This window comes from Chiloscyllium punctatum, chromosome 49, assembly GCF_047496795.1.
Source record: "Chiloscyllium punctatum isolate Juve2018m chromosome 49, sChiPun1.3, whole genome shotgun sequence".
Classification (NCBI taxonomy): domain Eukaryota; kingdom Metazoa; phylum Chordata; class Chondrichthyes; order Orectolobiformes; family Hemiscylliidae; genus Chiloscyllium; species Chiloscyllium punctatum.
In genome coordinates, this window is record NC_092787.1 from 39,257,287 (window position 1) to 39,276,303 (window position 19,017).

General features: G+C 45.7%; 1 protein-coding gene across 1 annotated transcript; it reads left to right on the plus strand.

The window, feature by feature from the left end:
- Window positions 1-3,056: 3,056 nt before the first annotated feature.
- Window positions 3,057-18,968, plus strand: edf1 (endothelial differentiation-related factor 1). The gene is made up of 5 exons (XM_072566278.1): window positions 3,057-3,215; window positions 9,112-9,163; window positions 14,402-14,562; window positions 14,843-14,936; window positions 18,526-18,968. Exons 1-5 carry the CDS (start codon window positions 3,138-3,140, stop codon window positions 18,585-18,587), a joined length of 447 nt encoding a protein of 148 aa, XP_072422379.1. The 5' UTR covers window positions 3,057-3,137; the 3' UTR covers window positions 18,588-18,968.
- Window positions 18,969-19,017: the final 49 nt, after the last annotated feature.

A 19,017-nucleotide genomic window follows, 5' to 3' on the forward strand; every position in this document is an offset into this window, starting at 1 on the left:
TCCTCCTTTTCTCCAATGAAAAAAGTCAACCTCTCTTCATAAGATAAGCCCTCCAGTCCAGGCAGCATCCTGGTAAACCTCCTCTGAACCCGCTCCAAAGCATCCAAATCTTTCTTATAATAGGGCGACCAGAACTGGACGCAGTATTCCAAGTGCAGTCTTACCAAAGTTTTATAGAGCTGCAACAAGATCTCACGACTCTTAAACTCAATACCCCTGTTAATGTAAGCCAAAACACCATATGCTTTCTTAACAACCCTGTCCACTTGGGTGGCCATTTTAAGGGATCTATGTATCTGCACCCCAAGATCCCTCTGTTCCTCCACACTACCAAGAATCCTATCCTCAATCCTGTGCTCAGCTTTCAAATTCGACCTTCCAAAATGCATCACCTCACATTTATCCAGGTTGAACTCCATCTGCCACCTCTCAGCCCATCTCTGCATCCTGTCAATGTCCCGCTGCAGCCTACAACAGCCCTCTATACTGTCAATGACACCTCCAACCTTTGTGTCATCTGCAAACTTGCTGACCCATCCTTCAATCCCCTCATCCAAGTCATTAATAAAAATTACAAACAATAGAGGCCCAAGGACAGAGCCCTGTGGAACACCACTCACCACTGACTTCCAGGCAGATTCTGCCATTCAGTGTATAATTTCCACCTGTACTTGACTTTCCAAAATGCATCACCTCACATTTGTCCAGATTAACCTCCATCTGCCATTTTTCTGCCCATGCTTCCAACCGATCTATATCTTGCTATATCCTCTGACAACCTTCGTCACTATCTGCAACTCCACCAATCTTCGTATCATCTGCAAACTTGCTAATTAGGCTAGCTATGTTTTCCTCTAAATCATTATGTAGATCACAAATAGCAGAGGTCCCAGCATTGGTTCTTGTGTAACACCAGTAGTCACAGCACTCCATTCTGAAAAGCATCCTTCCACCGCTATCCTCTGTCTCCTATGACTAAGTTAAGAATCACACAACACCAGGTACTATAACTTGGTGTTGTGTGATTCTTAACTTTGTCCACCCTGTCCAACACCGGCCCCTCCACATCCTATGACTAAGCCAGTTCTTTATCCACCTTGCCAGCTCACCCCTGACACCATGTGACTTCATCTTTTGTGCCAGTCTGCCATGAGGAACATTGTCAAAGTCTTTATTGAAGTCCATGTAGACAACATCAACTGCTTTTCCCTCATCAATCAACTTCGTCACCTCCTCAAAAAACTCAATCAAGTTAGTGAGGCATGACCTCCTCCGCACAAAGCCATGCTGTCTATCGCTAATAAATGCTTCTAAATGTGTATAGATCTTATCCCTGAGAATCTTTTCCAATAATTTCCTTACCACCAAAGTGAGATCCACAGACCTGTAAATTTCCAGGATTATTCCTGCTACGCCTCTTAAACAATGGGACAACATTGGCTATTCTCCAGTCCTCTGGGAGCTCACCTGTGGCCAAAGAGGATACAAAGATGTCTGTCAATGCTCCAGTAATTTGTTGTGTTGCCACCCTCAATATTCTGGGATAGATTCCCTCAAGATTCGGGGATTTATCTACCTTAATAATTTTTAAGATGTACAACACCTCTTCCTTTTTATTAGCAACCTGGCTTAGAAACTTAAAACTTCCTTCCCTGAGATCATCCTTTACCAATTCCTTTGCTTTGGTGAATACCGAGACGAAGTATTCATTTAGGACCTCACCTACATCTTCTGACTCCACACATGGATTCTCTCATTTGTCCTTGAATGGGCCAACCCTTTCCCTGGCTACCCTCTTGCTTTTTATATATGTATATAAATTCTTGGGATTCTCCTTAATCCTGTTTGCTAATGATTTTTCATGACCATTTTTAGCCCTTCTAATTCCTTGTTTAAATTCTTTCCCACTTTCTTTATATACTTCAAGGGCTTCATCAATTCCCATCCTCCTAGAAAATACATTAGTTTCCTTTTTTCTTTCTGACCGAGATCACAACATCTCCGGTCATCCAAGGTTCACGTAGCTTGCCAAACCTATCTTGCATAAATGTGCCGCTCCTAAACTCTTATCAACTTCTGTTTTAAAAACTCCAACATGGGCCAAATGCAGTCAGGTGGGACGAGTTTTGTTTGGGATTATGGTTGGCATGGGCTGGTTGGACCAAAACGTCTGTTTCCATGCTGTATGACTCTACTCACTGGAGTTTAGAAGGATGAAAGGGAACTTCATTGAAACCTATAGAATTCTTAAGGGTCTTGACAGGGTAAATGTTGAGAGGATGGTTCCACTCATAGGACAGTATAGGACCAGAGGGTATAGTCTCAGAATAAAGGGGCTGAGTCTCAATTTAAGACTGAGATGAGGTTTTTTTCACTCGGTGTTGAGTCTTCAGAACTCATTGTCACAGAGAGCTGTGGAAACAGAATCCTTGTTTTTTATTTCAGCCTGAGAGATTCTTGATCACTTGGGGAGTCAAGGGTTATGGGGGAAAAAACACAGAAAAGTAAGGAATGTGAGATCAGCCATGAGTTTAGAAGACTGAGAGGGGATCTGATTGGGACATATAAGATTATTAAAGGATTGGACACTCTGGAGGCAGGAAACATGTTTCCGCTGATGGATGAGTGCCGAACCAGAGGACACAGCTTAAAAATACGGGGTAGACCATTTGAGAACAGAGGAGAAACTTCTTCACCCAGAGAGTGGTGGGTGTGTGGAATGCTCTGCCCCAGAGGGCAGTGGAGGCCCAGTCTCTGGATTCATTTAAGAAAGAGTTGGATAGAGCTCTCAAGGATAGTGGAATCAAGGGTTATGGAGATAAGGCTGGAACAGGATACTGATTAGGAATGATCAGCCATGATCATATTGAATCGCGGTGCAGGCTCGAAGGGCTGAATGGCCTACTCCTGCATCTATTGTCTATGATTTTATTGAATGGCTGAGCTGGCTAGAGGGGCTGAATGGCCTACTCCTAAGGCGTCCCAGTCCAAAACAACTGCTTCCCGGTCTCTGATTGGCTGCAGACTCTCCGTCTCTGATTGGCTGCACATCCCTTGCGTCTGATTGGCTGATGGCCATTGTTTGAATAAAGTTGGTTGAAGGGTATTTGTGCGGCTGCGCAGTGAGCGGAGTGAAGATGGCGGAGAGTGACTGGGACACGGTGACGGTGCTGAGGAAGAAGGGGCCAAGTGCGGCGCAGGCCAAGAGCAAACAGGTACTGAGAAGGTGGGGCGTCTTTACCCGCGGCCCTGGCGCCGAATATCCGCCTGAACGGGTAGCTCCGGTAGGAGCCGCGGCTGCTACACCTACCCCAGGGCACTGGGGTCAGTGTTGACGCTCCTCCCACCCAGGGCACTGGGGTCAGTGTTGACGCTCCTCCCACCCAGGGCACTGGGGTCAGTGTTGACGCTCCTCCCACCCAGGGCACTGGGGTCAGTGTTGACGCTCCTCCCACCCAGGGCACTGGGGTCAGTGTCGACGCTCCTCCCACCCAGGGCACTGGGGTCAGTGTCGACGCTCCTCCCACCCAGGGCACTGGGGTCAGTGTCGACGCTCCTCCCACCCAGGGCACTGGGGTCAGTGTCGACGCTCCTCCCACCCAGGGCACTGGGGTCAGTGTCGACGCTCCTCCCACCCAGGGCACTGGGGTCAGTGTCGACGCTCCTCCCACCCAGGGCACTGGGGTCAGTGTCGACGCTCCTCCCACCCAGGGCACTGGGGTCAGTGTCGACGCTCCTCCCACCCAGGGCACTGGGGTCAGTGTCGACGCTCCTCCCACCCAGGGCACTGGGGTCAGTGTCGACGCTCCTCCCACCCAGGGCACTGGGGTCAGTGTCGACGCTCCTCCCACCCAGGGCACTGGGGTCAGTGTCGACGCTCCTCCCACCCAGGGCACTGGGGTCAGTGTCGACGCTCCTCCCACCCAGGGCACTGGGGTCAGTGTCGACGCTCCTCCCACCCAGGGCACTGGGGTCAGTGTCGACGCTCCTCCCACCCAGGGCACTGGGGTCAGTGTCGACGCTCCTCCCACCCAGGGCACTGGGGTCAGTGTCGACGCTCCTCCCACCCAGGGCACTGGGGTCAGTGTCGACGCTCCTCCCACCCAGGGCACTGGGGTCAGTGTCGACGCTCCTCCCACCCAGGGCACTGGGGTCAGTGTCGACGCTCCTCCCACCCAGGGCACTGGGGTCAGTGTCGACGCTCCTCCCACCCAGGGCACTGGGGTCAGTGTCGACGCTCCTCCCACCCAGGGCACTGGGGTCAGAGGTTGATGGCCCTCACCCCAGGTGATTGAGGTGCTGCCTCACTGTCAGTTGCTTTCTCCTGAAGTATCCATCAATGATGCCCACTCCAGTCGTTGTGCTCCCTCCCATTCTCAGACACTGATATGGGACAACACTGAGATTGAGTTCTCTGGGGCTAATTGACCCTGAATTTGCAGGTGTTTGTGTCTTGTTTATTTATATTGTCATTTCACAGTGACTGTGTTTATGATTCCTGTGGCTGATTCCAGCAGAAGACTTATCAGTTTTCAATTTTTGTACTGTTTGTTGGTGTGAGCAAATTTTGTTTCCCCATCATACAAAGCAAAAAATTCCAAGATTTACAGCACAGATGATAAGTGTGAGATCTTGTATTTTGTAAAGTCAGGTCAAGGTAGGAGTTTCATGGTGAATGATAGGGCCTTAAGGAGATAATGGAACAGAGGAACAGATTCACAATTCTCTGAAAGTGGAGTCACAGGTAGACAGGGCACTGAAGAGGGTTTTTGGCACACTGGCTTTCATCAGTCAGGGCATTGAGTATCGAAGTTCAGAAGTTATGTTGCAGTTATATAGGACATTGCTGAGGCCGCACTTGGGAATATTGTGTTCAGTTTTGGTCACCTTGTTATGGGAAGGATGGTATTGAAGAGTGGAGAAGAAATTTATAAGGATGTTGCCTGGACTCAATGATCTGCATTATGAGATGTTGGTGGGCAGAATGGTGGCTCAGTGGGTAGCGCTGCTGCCTCATCGTGCCAGGGACCCGGGTTCGATCCCAGCCTTGGGTGACTGTCTGTGTGGAGTTTGCACATTCTCCCTGATCTGGTTTCCTCCCACAGTCCAAAGATGTGCAGATTAGGTGAATTGGTTGTGCTAAATTGTCCGTAGTGTTCCGGGATGTGTAGGTTATGTGCATTAATCAGGGGTACATGCAGCGTAATAGGGTAGGAGAATGGGTCTATGTGGGAAATGTTTTGGAGGGTCGATGTGGATTTCTTGGGGTGAAAGGCCTGTTTCCACACTTTTATAGGAATTCTATTCAATTCTAAATTAGGACCTTTTTTCTTTAGAGTGTAGGATACTGAGGGGTGACCTTATAGAGGTGTATAAGATTATGAGATAGGGTGAATGCATGCTGTTTTTCCCAGGGTTGGGCATTTGAGGACTAGAGGGCATTAGTTTAAGTTTAAAGGAGAAAGAATAAAAGGGAACTTGAGGGGCAGCATTTTTACACAAAGGGTGGTACGTTCATGGAATGAGCTGCCAGAGGAAGTGGTTGAGGCGGGTACATTAACAACATTTAAAAGGCATTTGGACAAATGCATAGATAGGAAAGGTTTAGAAGGATATGGGCTAAGTGCAGGGAAATGGGGTTAGTGATGATGGAGATTTTGGTCGGGATGGACCAGGACATGTCTCTACTGTAAGACTCGTGACTCTATGATATGCTGTCCAGGCCCAAATTGGTGACTGTTTACGCTTAAACTTGGCTCTTATTTCTCTTTTAGACTGCTGCTCAGAAACTCCATCACTGGCCAAACATTTGGCAACCAATCCTAACAATTACTGCTAAGACAAAAAATGTTATTTGACATTTCTATGAAATGCATTTGACAGTGTTAAAGATACTGCATAAGTAATTGTTCACATGGATGGAGAGTAAAGCTCCTTCACTTTGTACCCAAAAAACACTCCCAGAAGAGCTATATCATGGCGATAGATGCACAGTAAAGCTCTCAACACTGTCCCCATCAAACACTACCAGGGTAGGTTAGATACAGAACAAAGCTCATTTGATGCTATCCCAACAATGTACCTTTGTCCAGTTACTAGATCATGCATCTATTCCCCTAACTGTTAAATTTAGTCAGTCTGAGCCGAGCAAGTGTTTAATGGATCAAAGAAAATTACAGCACAGGACCTTCAGCCCTCCAAGCCTGCGCCGATCCAGATCCTCTATCCAAACCTGTTGCCTATTTCTAAGGATCTGTATCCCTTTGCTCCCTGCCCATTCATGAATCTGTCTAGATACATATTAAATGATGCTATCGTTCCCGTCTTTACCACCTCCGCTGGCAAAGCATTCCAGGCATTACCACCCTCTGTGAAGAATTTTCCACGTATATCTCCCTTAAACTTTTCCCCTCTCACTTTGAACTCATGACCCCTAATAATTGAGTCCCCCATCTGGGGGAAAAAGTTTCTTGCTTACCACCCTGTCTACAGCTCGCATGACCTTTGTAGGCCTCAACCTCCTTCTTTCCAATGAAAATAATCCTAATCTACTCAACCTGTCCTCATAGCTAGCACCCTCCATACCAGGTAACATCCTGGTGAACCTTCTCTGCACCCTCTCCAAAGCATCCAGTGATAGGCAGCATGGTTTTGTACAGGGAAGGTCAAGTCTTACAAACCTAATAGATGAGGGAAGGGCTGTAGATGTCATATACATGGACTTTGGGAAGGCATTTGATAAGGTTCCCCATGGTAGGCTGATGGAGAAAGTGAATGTAATGGTAATGTGGTAACCAGAACTGTACGCAGTATTCCCAATGTGGCCGAACTAAAGTCCTATACAACTGTAACAGAACCAGCCAACACTTGTAGTCCGTACCCTGTACGATGAATGAAAGCATGCTGTATGCCGTGTTGACCACTCTATTGACCTGCGTTGCCACCTTCAGAGAACAATAGACCTGAACACCCAAATCTCTCTATACATCAACTTTCCCCCGGACTTTTCCATTTACTGTATGGTTCGCACTTGAATTGGGTCTTCCAAAATGCATCACCTCACTTTTGTCTGGATTGACCTCCATCTGCCACTTCTCTGCCCAACTCTCCAATTTGTCTATATTCTGCTGTATTCCCTGACAGCCCCCTTCACTATCTGTTACTCCACCAATCTTAGTGTCATCTGCAAACTTGCTAATCAGACCAACTATACCTTCCTCCAGATCATCGCAAACAACAGTGGTCCCAGCACGGATCCTTGTGGAACACCACTGGTCACAGGTCTCCATTTTGAAAAACTCCCTTCCACTACTACTCTCTGTCTCCTATTGCCCGACCAGTTCTCTATCCATCTAGCTAGTACACCCTGGACCCCATGCAACTTCACTTTCTCCATCAGCCTACCATGGGGAACCTTATCAAATGCCTTCCCAAAGTCCATGTATATGACATCTACAGCCCTTCCCTCATCTATTAGGTTTGTAAGACTTGACCTTCCCTGTACAAAACCATGCTGCCTATCACTGATAAGCCCATTTTCTTCCAAATGTCATAGTGCCAAGGACCCAGACTGAGGGATACCTAGATTATCCCTGCTACCCTTCTTAAAGAAGGGGGCGACATTAGCAATTCTCCAGTCCGCTGGAACTTCACCTGTGTTCAAGGATGCTGCATTATATCTTATTGTCTCATTTTGAATCTTGGAGAAAGTAAGGACTGCAGATGCTGGAGATCAGAGCTGAAAAATGTGTTGCTGGAAAAGCGCAGCAGGTCAGGCAGCATCCAAGGAGCAGGAGAATTGACGTTTCGGGCTGAAGAAGGGCTTATGCCCGAAACGTCGATTCTCCTGCTCCTTGGATGCTGCCTGACCTGCTGCGCTTTTCCAGCAACACATTTTTCAGCTCATTTTGTACCTTGGTCACTGTTGAGGAAGGGTTCCTGAAACTTTGGTGATATTTTTTCGTAATGCATAAGCCTGTGCAGTCCGATCTGTTCTGCAGTAATGCACGTGAGCCTGACACTAACCTGGTGTTATACAGAGACAGACCTGTTCCCTCCAGTATTGTACCCCAGTGTTACATAGAGGAGCTTGTACTCACCAATGCTGCAACTTCTATTGTTTCTGAATTTAAAGAGGGCACAGAAAATATTTATTAGAAGAATCCTCTGGGATGAGGGATTTCTCTAACGTAGATAAATGGGAGAAATTGTGCATTTTCCCTCGGAGGGAACATTGAGAGAAGATTTGATTGAGATCTTCAAAATTGAGAGGTCTGGACAGAATGGATCGGGAGAAACTGTTCTCACTGGGGGAAGGACAAGTAGGCTCCGAGTTTAGGTGATTTGCAAATGCATTAAAGCTATGCAAATGCATGGAAACCCATTTTTACCCAGCTAGTGTCTGTGTTCTGGAAGGAACTATTGAAAATGTGATGAATTCAAATGTAATTAGCCACTTGCCGAAACAGTTACAGGAGCAAGGGCAGGCTGTTAGATTGCTGTTGCAGAGAGCTAGCAGTGATTCAGGGGGCTGCTGGCTGCCCTCCTGCTCTGTAACCATTTTGTGTTTCTGACTGAGGGCACGCTCCAGGTCCAATGTCCACTTCCAACTTTTGCTTAAAGGCACAGCCTTAAAGACTTTCTAGATATACACGAGAGAAGCAGGAGCTGAGGTCGCTGTAGAACAGTTTGGGGAAGGTGGTGTGGTGAGGCAGCTGTGTAATTCTGTCATGTCATTTGATGAGCACAGCCATCTGCCCAACCATAAAATGGAAGGAGAGATGATTATGGCAACACTGTTTGATCTGGAGAAAACAAATGATGCAAAAGGAAGAGTTTCCAATTTGAGAACAAGTTCAACAAGGAGTGGGTTGGTGGATGAGAATTTTTTATTATTTAAGAAGTTAAGAATACTCAATGGTATGCTGAGTGAGATTGTGAGAAGGAGCACTGTCAGAGACAGAGGAATTGTCTCTAAGATTCACTGATTCCATGATATTGAATGCAAGCCCATGGTAAAGGTACATTAATTTCAGTCATAGTTAGTAAACTGAGGATTTCACGGTGTTTTTTTTCCAACTGTTGATCTTTTCATTCCCCTCTTGTTCCTAGGCAGTCACATTGGCCCAACGCAGAGGAGAAGATGTAGAGACTACAAAGAAATGTAAGCATCTTCTTATTACTGTAGCTGATGATCCTACAAGGAAACTCAATGCACAGTTGAGAGGTGATAGCTACATTTTTTTTCTTTCTCTCTGAGCTGCTCCATCAAGGTTGCTGTTCCTTGTCTATGATCCTAGACTCTGGAATGTCAGCCAGCTGTTGGCCCACAGGATGGAATTTCAGGCCAACACACCAGTATTCCTTGTGGTGGGCTATTGGGCACTTGCCTGTGGGTGAGACAATAAACTGTAGAGGGTATAGCTCCCATCGATTAAGCCCAATCAGTATGTGGCAGGAAGGAACAAGAGTGTACAAATGAAGAGCATCAGCAGAAATGATTGGAGATTACAGAAATACTATTGGATGGAACTAATGGCTTTACTATCATTGAGGGCTGCCCTCCCTGCGCTCTCCCAGTTATGATTGTTAGTCCGTTTTTCCCCTCACTGCGTCACCTATTTTTGAGGCGAGATATGGAGTGTACAGCCATTATCATGTGCTGCAGTCCTGGTGTGAGTGCCATAGGGTGCAAAACACAGTGGAAATTTTCCATGATTGTTATTCTAACGCTAAATAACTTTCAAGACGAGGTGTTGAAAAACAAGGCTTTGGCATGTGCAGGACTCCTTTCTACCCACACGATAAGGAACTCAGTAATAAAGAGTTGAAGTGCAGTGAGAGCTCTTAAAGGAAAGTGACTGGAAAATGAAACCATTGGAAAAGTAAGCAGAAGGGAGCAGTTCAGCGATAGCAGTCACAAGATTTAAAACGCCTTAGTTTTGAACAACGTAAGTTAGATAAAGACCAAAGTAATAATATATCGGGTTTTAAAAAAAGCTACTTATGAGGCTAGGACTAGGAGAAGTAAACGGCGGGGGGAGAAATCTCAAATTAAAAACCATTGAGAAATAGTTTGTGAGACAAATATCCCTGTTTTTAAAGAAAAAGTGCACACTAACCAAGAGCTGAACAAGTTGAACTAAAGGAAAAGGTCAAAACTACGTAAACAGTCAGTAAATGAGAGTGGCAAAAGGAAATGTTAAAGACATTAAGTTCAAGTCAGAAAAGCTCTGCATCCTGTTGAGGGTCTTAATACGTACCTTCAGTATTCGCTACTGAGAGGGACCTTGTTGTTTGTGAGGACAGCGTGAAACAGGGTGATTATACTTGAACAGGTTGATGTTAAGAAGGAGGATGTGTTGAAAATTTTGAAACTTATGAAAAATAAGTCCCCTGGGCAAGACAGGGTATACCATGGGTTACTCCAGGAAGTGAGAGGAGAGATTGCTGCACCTTTGGCGATGATCTTTGCGTCCTCTGTGTCCACTGGAGTAGTGCCAGATGACTGGAGGGTGGTAAATGTTATTCCTTTGTTCAAGAAAGGGAATAGGGATAATCCTGGGAATTAAAGACGAGTTGCTCTTATGTCTGAGGTGGGCAAATTATTGGAGAGGGTTCTGAGCAACAGGATTTATGATTAATTGGAAAAGCATTGTTTGATTAGAGATAGTCAGCATGGCTTTGTGAGGGGCAGGTCATGCCTCCCAAACCTTATTGAATTCTTTGAGGATGTGACAAGACACATTGATGATGGTAGAGCAGTGGATGTGGTATATACATGGATTTTAGCAAGGCATTTGATAAGGTTCCTCGTGGTAGACTCATTCAGAAAGTAAGGAGGGTAATCTGGCTGTCTGGATAAAAAATTGGCTGGCCCATAGAAGATAGAGGGTGGTATTAGGTGGAAAGTATTCAGCCTGGAGATCAGTGACCAGTGGTGTTCCACAGGGATCTGTTCAGGGACCTATGCTCTTTGTGATTTTTATAAATGACTTGCATGAGGAAGTGGAAAGATGGGTTAGTAAGTTTGCTGATGACACGAAGGTTGGTGGAGTTGTGGATAGTATGGAGGGCTGTTGTAGGTTCAACAGGACATTGACAGGATACAGAGCTGGGCTGGGAAGTGGCAGATGGAGTTCACCTGGAAAAGTGTGAAGTGATTCATTTTGGAAGGTCAAATTTGGATGCAGATTACAGTGTTAAAGGCAGGATTCATGGCAGTGTAGAGGAACAGAGGGATCTTGGGGTCCGTGTCCATAGATCCCTCAAAGTTGATAGATTTGTTAAAGAGGCTTATGGTGTGTTGGCTTTCATTAACAGGGGGATTGAGTTTTAGAGCTGCAAGATTATGCTGTAACTCCAAAGAGTCCTGGTTAGACCATATTTGGAATATTGTGTTCAGTTCTGGTTGCCTCATTATAGGAAGGATGTGGAAGCTTAGAGAGGATGCAGGGGAGATTTACCAGGACGCTGCTTGGAGTGGAGGGCATGTCTTATGAAGGAAGGTTAGGGAGCAAAGGCATTTGAGTGAAGAAGGGTGGGAGGTACTTTGATAGAGGTGTACAAGATAATGGGAGGCATAGATAGAGGGAATAGTCAGAAACCTTTTCCCAAGGCAGACATGGCTGTCACAAGGGGGTGTAATTTTAAGGTGATTGGAGGAGAGTTTAGGGGAGATATCAGAGGTTAGTTCTTTACGCAGTTGTGGGTGTGTGGAATCCACTGCAAGCGGTGGTGGTGGTGATGGAGTCAGACACATTAGGGACACTTAAGCGACTATTGACTAGGCACATGGATGATAGTACAATGAAGGATATGTAGATTAGTTTGATCTTCGAGCAGGATAAAAGGTCAGCACAAGGGCCTGTACGTGCTGTACTGTTCTAACAAAGAATAGAATTTCAACGTTTGTGAGAAGATTTGTAGCTTGTTGTGGTTCTGTTCGCCAAGCTGGGAATTTGTGTTGCAGACGTGACATCCTCAGTGCTTGGGAGCCTCCTGTGAAGCGCTTCTGTGATGTTTCCTCTGGCATTTGTAGCGGTTTGAATGTGCCGCGTCCGGTTGTCAGTTCCAGCTGTCCGCTGCAGTGGTCGGTATATTGGGTCCAGGTCGATGTGCTTATTGATTGAATCTGTGGATGAGTGCCACGCCTCTAGGAATTCCCAGGCTGTTCTCTGTTTGGCTTGTCCTATAATAGTAGTGTTGTCCCAGTCGAATTCATGTTGCTTGTCATCTGCGTGTGTGGCTACTAAGGATAGCTGGTCATGTTGTTTCATGGCTAGTTGGTGTTCATGGATGCGGACCGTTAGCTGTCTTCCTGTTTGTCCTATGTAGTGTTTTGTACAGTCCTTGCATGGGATTTTGTACACTACATTGGTTTTGCTCATGCTGGGTATCGGGTCCTTCATCCTGGTGAGTTGTTGTCTGAGAGGGGCTGTTGGTTTGTGTGCTGTTATGAGTCTAGTGGTCATGACCAATATACTGGTCACTGCAGCAGACAGCTGGAACTGACAACCGGAAGCGGCAGATTCAAACCACTATAAATGCCGGAGGAAACATCACAGAAGCGTTTCACAGGAGGCTCCCAAGCACTGAGGATATCACCTAGACAGGGACGAAACGTCTGCAACACAAATTCCCAGCTTGGCGAACAGAACCACAACAAAGAATAGAAATTTTGAAATGAAGCTTTTGAAGAATATATAAACAACAAAAGGAAAATTGGAAAAAGACATCCAAAGAAAACAAGAATAGCTCTGATAAAGACACCAAAGTGCGGAAGTATTGAAGAGTTAATTGTTTCTGTACCTAGATATTTGAAATGTGGACATAGAACAGACAATTACTATTTTTACAGCAACTTTCTTGAAGCGCGGAATATTTGACTTCACACTTTCTGAAATATATCATGAATCTCCATTACTTAGTCCAGATCCAATTCACCAACAATCCTTTGGAAGTCCACGTACATGACAGAAAAGTTAATAGTATTTATATAACCATTTTCATAATCACTGGACATCAAAAGGGCTTTCCAATCGATTTGGAGGTAGTGAGGACTGCAGGTGCTGGTCAGCAGCATCAGTGGAGCAGGAGAGTTGACATTTCAGGCATAACCCTTCATCAGAAATGAGGGGGAAGGGGACTGAGAAAAAAATAGAGGGAGGTCCTGGGGGGGAAAAGGTAGGTAGGAGATGATTGTGATTGGTCAGTGGGAAGGGTGGAGTGGATAGGTGGGAAGGAAGATTAGGTCAGGTTAAGGGGTCAGGGCAAAGGAGGAGGGTTGGACCTGCAATGATGTAGGAGGTGGGGAGATTTGGAAGTTGGTGAATTCAGACTGGTGCCTGGAGAAGTGGGGCCGGGGAGGAATCAGTCAGGCAGGAGTACATAGGGATTCATGAGGAGAGATACAAAGCAATAGCACAGATTGGAGTGTCCGACAAGATAGGAGGGTAAAGATGAATGTAAGTAACTCCGACCGGTAAAAGGTGGGAAGTGGGATCCCGAGTTGATTGGTCTTTCTATGGCTGGTGTCAGGGAGGACGCTGCTGTCTGAACTGAGTTGGAAATTCCAAGTACGACATCAAAATATGAGCCCAAATTGGAGGAATAATTAATAATGAGCAAGAGTGCAACAAGTAATAAGCTTGCAGGATGGGTGTCTAATTGTCAAATCACCTATAATATGGATGAGTGTAGGGTGCTGCATTAAGAGAGGAAGAACAAAGAGGCTACACTCTGCTTGGGAAGGATTAACTGGGGTAGAGTATAAATGGACCTCAACGTACCTAAGTGCATCCATGTTAAACTTCTGTAGATCTTGTGGAGACCAGACTTGCTGCTGTAATATTTCACAAATGCTAATGTAGAAGGGTGATGCTCATAACCTCTCAAATTTGCCCTTGGATAAGTCTTCACATATGGTTGCTGTATTCCCTGGAAAGAGCGAAGCTATGCTGCCCTCATCCCATGAGTGAATACAAAGAAAATACAGCTTTTTTGAGATATTTAACAATTGAAAGATTTGGAGAAGATGGAGAAAGGTTGATTCCATCTGAGAGGAAATCCAAACTAAAGGTTTGTGAGCACAGAGCAGTCCCTCCTGAATGCTGTACTCTGAAAGGATCAGTGTTAGCAAATACATCCCTACTGTATCGACTGGTTGATGTAGATAGTTGAGTTTGTCTGCCCAGAATATGTTTGATGGGCCAGTATAGTGTAGAGGAAGCTTTACTTAAACTATCCCTAATTACAGAGTGCCTGCTGGATTTCCAGCAGTAATCTTTTCTGCGTTCTCTAACCCTCCTGCTTGAACATTGCTTAGTAAAGTCCTGCTCAGAATTGAACAAGCACGAACTATCAGGGTGAGGGATGACTTTGCACTTTTGTTTGTGCTTAGGGTCTGCAGGACAAAATAAGCAACACACCATCACTAAGAACACCGCGAAACTGGACCGGGAAACTGAGGAACTGCACCATGAGCGTGTCTCACTTACAGTTGGCAAGTTGATCCAACAGGGCCGACAGAACCTGGGGATGAACCAGAAGGATCTGGCCACAGTGAGTGCACATGAATTCCTTTGTACAGTGCGGTTTGTGCAGAGGGGTCTGTAGGGTGAGGGGAGAGCTGGTCACATTGTGTTCCACAACAGGGCTGTCAGGGTGAAGTCTGGGCATGAGAGGTGCAGGTTTCTGAGTGTGGAGATTGGAATCTGTGCAGTCCACTTTGGGCTTGTGGAAAGGGGGAATAGAAGCTGTAATTTCAATCCAGGAGAACTCTCTTTGTTCCGAATGCAGAGCTCTGTCTAGCCCTAACTTGCTGCTTTCCTTTTCTCTCCAGAGAATCAGCGAGAAACCCCAGGTCATTGCTGATTATGAGTGTGGGAAAGCCATCCCCAACAACCAGGTCCTTGGCAAGATTGAAAGAGTACTCGGTGAGTTAATGTCTCTATAGAATCCCTTCTGTGCTGAAAGTGGCCATTCAGCCCATCAAGTCTGCACCAACCCCCTACCTCCACCCAAAAGAACATCTCACCCAGACTCGAACCCCCCACCCCCCCAAACCTTATCCCTGTGATCCTGCATTTACCATGGCTAACCCACCTAGCCTGCACAACCCTGGACACTACAGAGCAATTTAGCATGGCCAATCCACCCAGCCTGCATGTCTTTGGACTGTGAGGGGTAATCGGTGCACCCGGAGGAAACCCACCCAGACAGTGGGAAGAAGGTGCATACTCCACACAGACAGTCACCTGAGGTTTGAATCTAATCTGGGTCCTTGGTGCTGTGAGGCAGCAGTGCTAGCCACTGTGCCATAATGTTTACCTGTACAAGAGTGAGGACAGAGTATTGCTGAGTGAAGCTCCTCTTTCGGGACTATGTTGATCCAGAAATATTAAACACAGTTCTGCATTCTTTGAGCCAGATCCTCATTATTGCAATAACATTGTATTTCTATATGAGAATCTGTGCCTGGTACTCTCAAATCTTATTTACTCACTCTGCACAAATTGTATTTCTCTGCCTTTCTTTTTCCCCCCTCTAACAACTCTGTTCACAACCTTAGGAGTTGTATCTGCTGCCAGGATGTGCCTCCACTCTCCTATTTGTACCTTCATTTAAGATGATTGTAGCTGGCTATCCCTTTATCATAATATTGTTTGATTGTATCCATAAAATCTTCATGCTCTGCTCAGCCCTGATTAGAACCCCATGTTTGGACAGTTTCATCTTGAGTTTGTGAGCACCCCACCTCCTCCCCAATTTTTATTGTCTTTGAAGCTAGGTCTCAATGATTACCATATCGTACTTGCCACATTGTATCTGCAGCTCATTCTGTTGCTCCTGATCCTGTCCTTAAACAAAGCACATTTACTGGGCCCCTCAGTCTGGCCTGACATTCTGGTCGAATGTTTTACCTGCATTTCTTAATTCTCTCTCCCTCTCGGTTTATGCATCTTATAATTTTTACTTTTTAGACTCATCGAGGTGTACAGCATGGAAATAGGCCCTTCTGTCCAACTCGTCCACACCAACTAGATAACCTAACGTAATCTAGTCCCACCTGCCAGCACCCAGCCCATATCCCTCCAAACCCTTCCTATTGATATACCCATCCAAATGCCTCTTAAATGTTGTAATTGTCCCAGCCTCCACCACTTCCTCTGGCAGCTCATTCCATACACACACCACCCTCTGTGTGGAAAAAGTTGCCCCTTAGGTCCCTTTTAAATGATTTCCCTGTCACCCTAAACCTATGCCCTCTAGTTCTGGACTCCCCCACCCCAGGGAAAAGACTTTGTCTATTTATCCTATCCATGCCCCTCATAATTTTATAAACCTTTATAAGGTCACCCCTCAGTCTCTGACACTCCAGGGAAAACAGCCCCTTCCTGTTCAATCTCTCCCTATAGCTCAAATCCTCCAACTCTGGCAACGTCCTTGTAAATCTTTTCTGAACCCTTTCAAGCTTCACAGCATCCATTACCTGAAGCATAATTTCTGGCTGTTCCTCTATGATGTATTTGTTGTTTGTTTGTAAATGATTACCTGTTCCACCTGAGGCCTGCCACACCCCACATCGTGGAGTTCAATGTTCTTGTTTATCATCATATTTATCCTTTTCATTATTCCAGCCTGGTTCAGTTGGAGCCCTGTACCTGTTGTGCCAGGAAGTGTACCTGTGCTCCCACATCACTCATTTAATCATGTGCCCTTTATCCACTTGGCACAAGGCTATATCTTTGAGGGTTAACTTTGCTCCTCAATCCTGGTACATTCTAAATAGAATCACTTGTCTGCTCTTCCTTATGTTGTTTCCATTATGGACTACACAGTGATTGACAGAATCCTCCCATTCCAAACTTGAAATGTCCCTCCACTTGGCAACCTAGCACAAGATTCTGGATCTCGCTCCCTGGTTGCTTCCTCAGCCTCCTGCTCCAAAGGTTCATATATAAATAGTCTGGTTTGTCTTTCCAACATCCTCTAGCTCTATTCTCTCAAGTAGCAAGATTATTGTACATGTTGGATCAGATTAATTTCAATAGATCTTCAATCTTCTGAATTTGCATCTCTTGACACGATTTGGCGAAAATCTGGCACAAACTGTTCAGACATTGTTTTCCTCCTGAGTAGATTAGATCCCGAACAGTATGGAAACAGGCCCTTCGGCCCAACAAGTCCACACCAACCCTCCGGAGAGTAACCCATCCACACCCATTCCCCAACCTTAACCCCTGACTAATGTCCTAACACTACGGGCAATTTAACATGGCCAGTTCACCTGAACTGCACATCTTTGTGATTGTGGGAGGAAACCCATGCAGACACAGGGAGAATGTGCAAACTCCACACAGACAGTCACCCGAGGTGGGAATTGAACCCAGGTCCCTGGCGCTATGAGGCTGCAGTGCTAACCACTGAGCCACCGTGCTGCCCTAATTGGAGTGTTATCAGTTCAGTAGCTGAGCCAGTCCATGAACACTCTCTCATTCTGCAAACCACATGCGCATCTGTTTGTGGCTTCATTGTGTAGAGTCCTTTATGGTTTTGCTTAACTTTTTGACGTGAGAACTTGCATGAGTCACTCAAACACTCGGCATTGTTGAACCACAAATCACCAGCACTGCCCAGAAACTGAACTGGATCAGCTATTTAAATACTTAGGTCACAAGAGCAGGTCAGTGGCAGGGAACTTTGCGACTAGCAGCTCCAACCCCTGATCCCCAATACCTGCTTATCATTTCCAAAGACAAGTTAGAAATGTGATAGAATATCTGCTGGATAACTGCAGCTCCAACAACACTCAAACGTTTAATTCTCCGGGTATTATAGTTTCCTGTTTGTGGGAGTTTGCTGAGTGCAGACGAGTCATCACATTTTCTTGATTGCCAGTGATACTTTATTGACTGTGCAGGGCTTTGGGAAGCCGATGAATGTGAAATGTGTTATATAAATGCAAGTGAAAGGGCAGCACAGTGGCTCAGTGGTTAGCACTGCTGCCTCACAGTGCCAGGACCCCAGGTTCGATTCCAGCCTCGGGTGTCTGTGTGGAGTTTGCACATTCTCCCCCATGTCTGCGTGGGTTTCCTCCCACAATCCCAAAGATGTGCAGGTGAATTGGCCATGCTAAATTGCCCGTAATGTTAGGTGTTGGGTGAATGTAGGGGAACGGATCTGGGTGGGTCTCTCTTCAGAGGGTTGGTGTGGACTTGTAGGGCCGAAGGGCCTGTTTCCACACTGTAGAGAATCTAATCAAATCTAATCTTTTTAAAAAAAAAAGTGTGTAGTGTGGTGATTTGTGGTTCAACAATACTGAGTGTTTCAGTGACTCGTGGGGGGAAAAAAAGGCATTTCACCACTAGCTTCAAGGGCCAGTGAAGGTCCCATGCTGTGTAATGAGGTACCTACCCCATGAGCCTACCTTTTTAAAAACTTGCGATAGACCGCACGTGTCAGATGGAATTATTTGGTATTAACCAGCTTTACTTTGTTTTATTTTTTGTTTTGTTTTGCAAGGTCTCAAGCTGCGAGGGAAGGATATCGGGCAACCCCTGGAGAAGGGCCCAAAGAAAAAATGAGGACAAAGCCTCGAAATCAGTTCTGCCTTTGAACTGGTCTCCCCTGGTTTCCTTCACCAGTCAGAATGACGTATTGTCACCTTCACTACGGAAAGGATCGTGACCTGCCCCCAGCTGAGTAACTCTCATTGATTCGCTGCTGGCATTCTATATCGCCCAAAGAAAAGCTTAGTTTCTGAAATTCTGTCTGATTCCCAGGCATGGTTTTGAATGCGATTAATCTCTAACCAGGGACAGAAGTGTGAAAACTTTATTTGTGTTAATTCCCCTTTCCACAAGTACACCTCTGACTGGGTGCATATATTATTTCCTTTCACTTTTTCTCTGTTCTTTTCCTTTCTCCCTGTAAGTTCTTGTAGAAATAAAGTTTAAGCCTTTGGACTTGGTGTCTGATGGTTTTGTGTGTTTTGAAATGAGGGAGAGACTGTGG

Excerpts from the sequence above, each read along its gene's own strand:
- edf1 (XM_072566278.1), top strand. The coding sequence starts at position 3,138 with ATGGCGGAGAGTGACTGGGACACGGTGACGGTGCTGAGGAAGAAGGGG. Across the intron at positions 9,164-14,401 it reads TGTAGAGACTACAAAGAAAT|GGTCTGCAGGACAAAATAAG; the intron begins GTAAGCATCTTC and ends GTTTGTGCTTAG. Across the intron at positions 14,563-14,842 it reads ACCAGAAGGATCTGGCCACA|AGAATCAGCGAGAAACCCCA; the intron begins GTGAGTGCACAT and ends TTTTCTCTCCAG.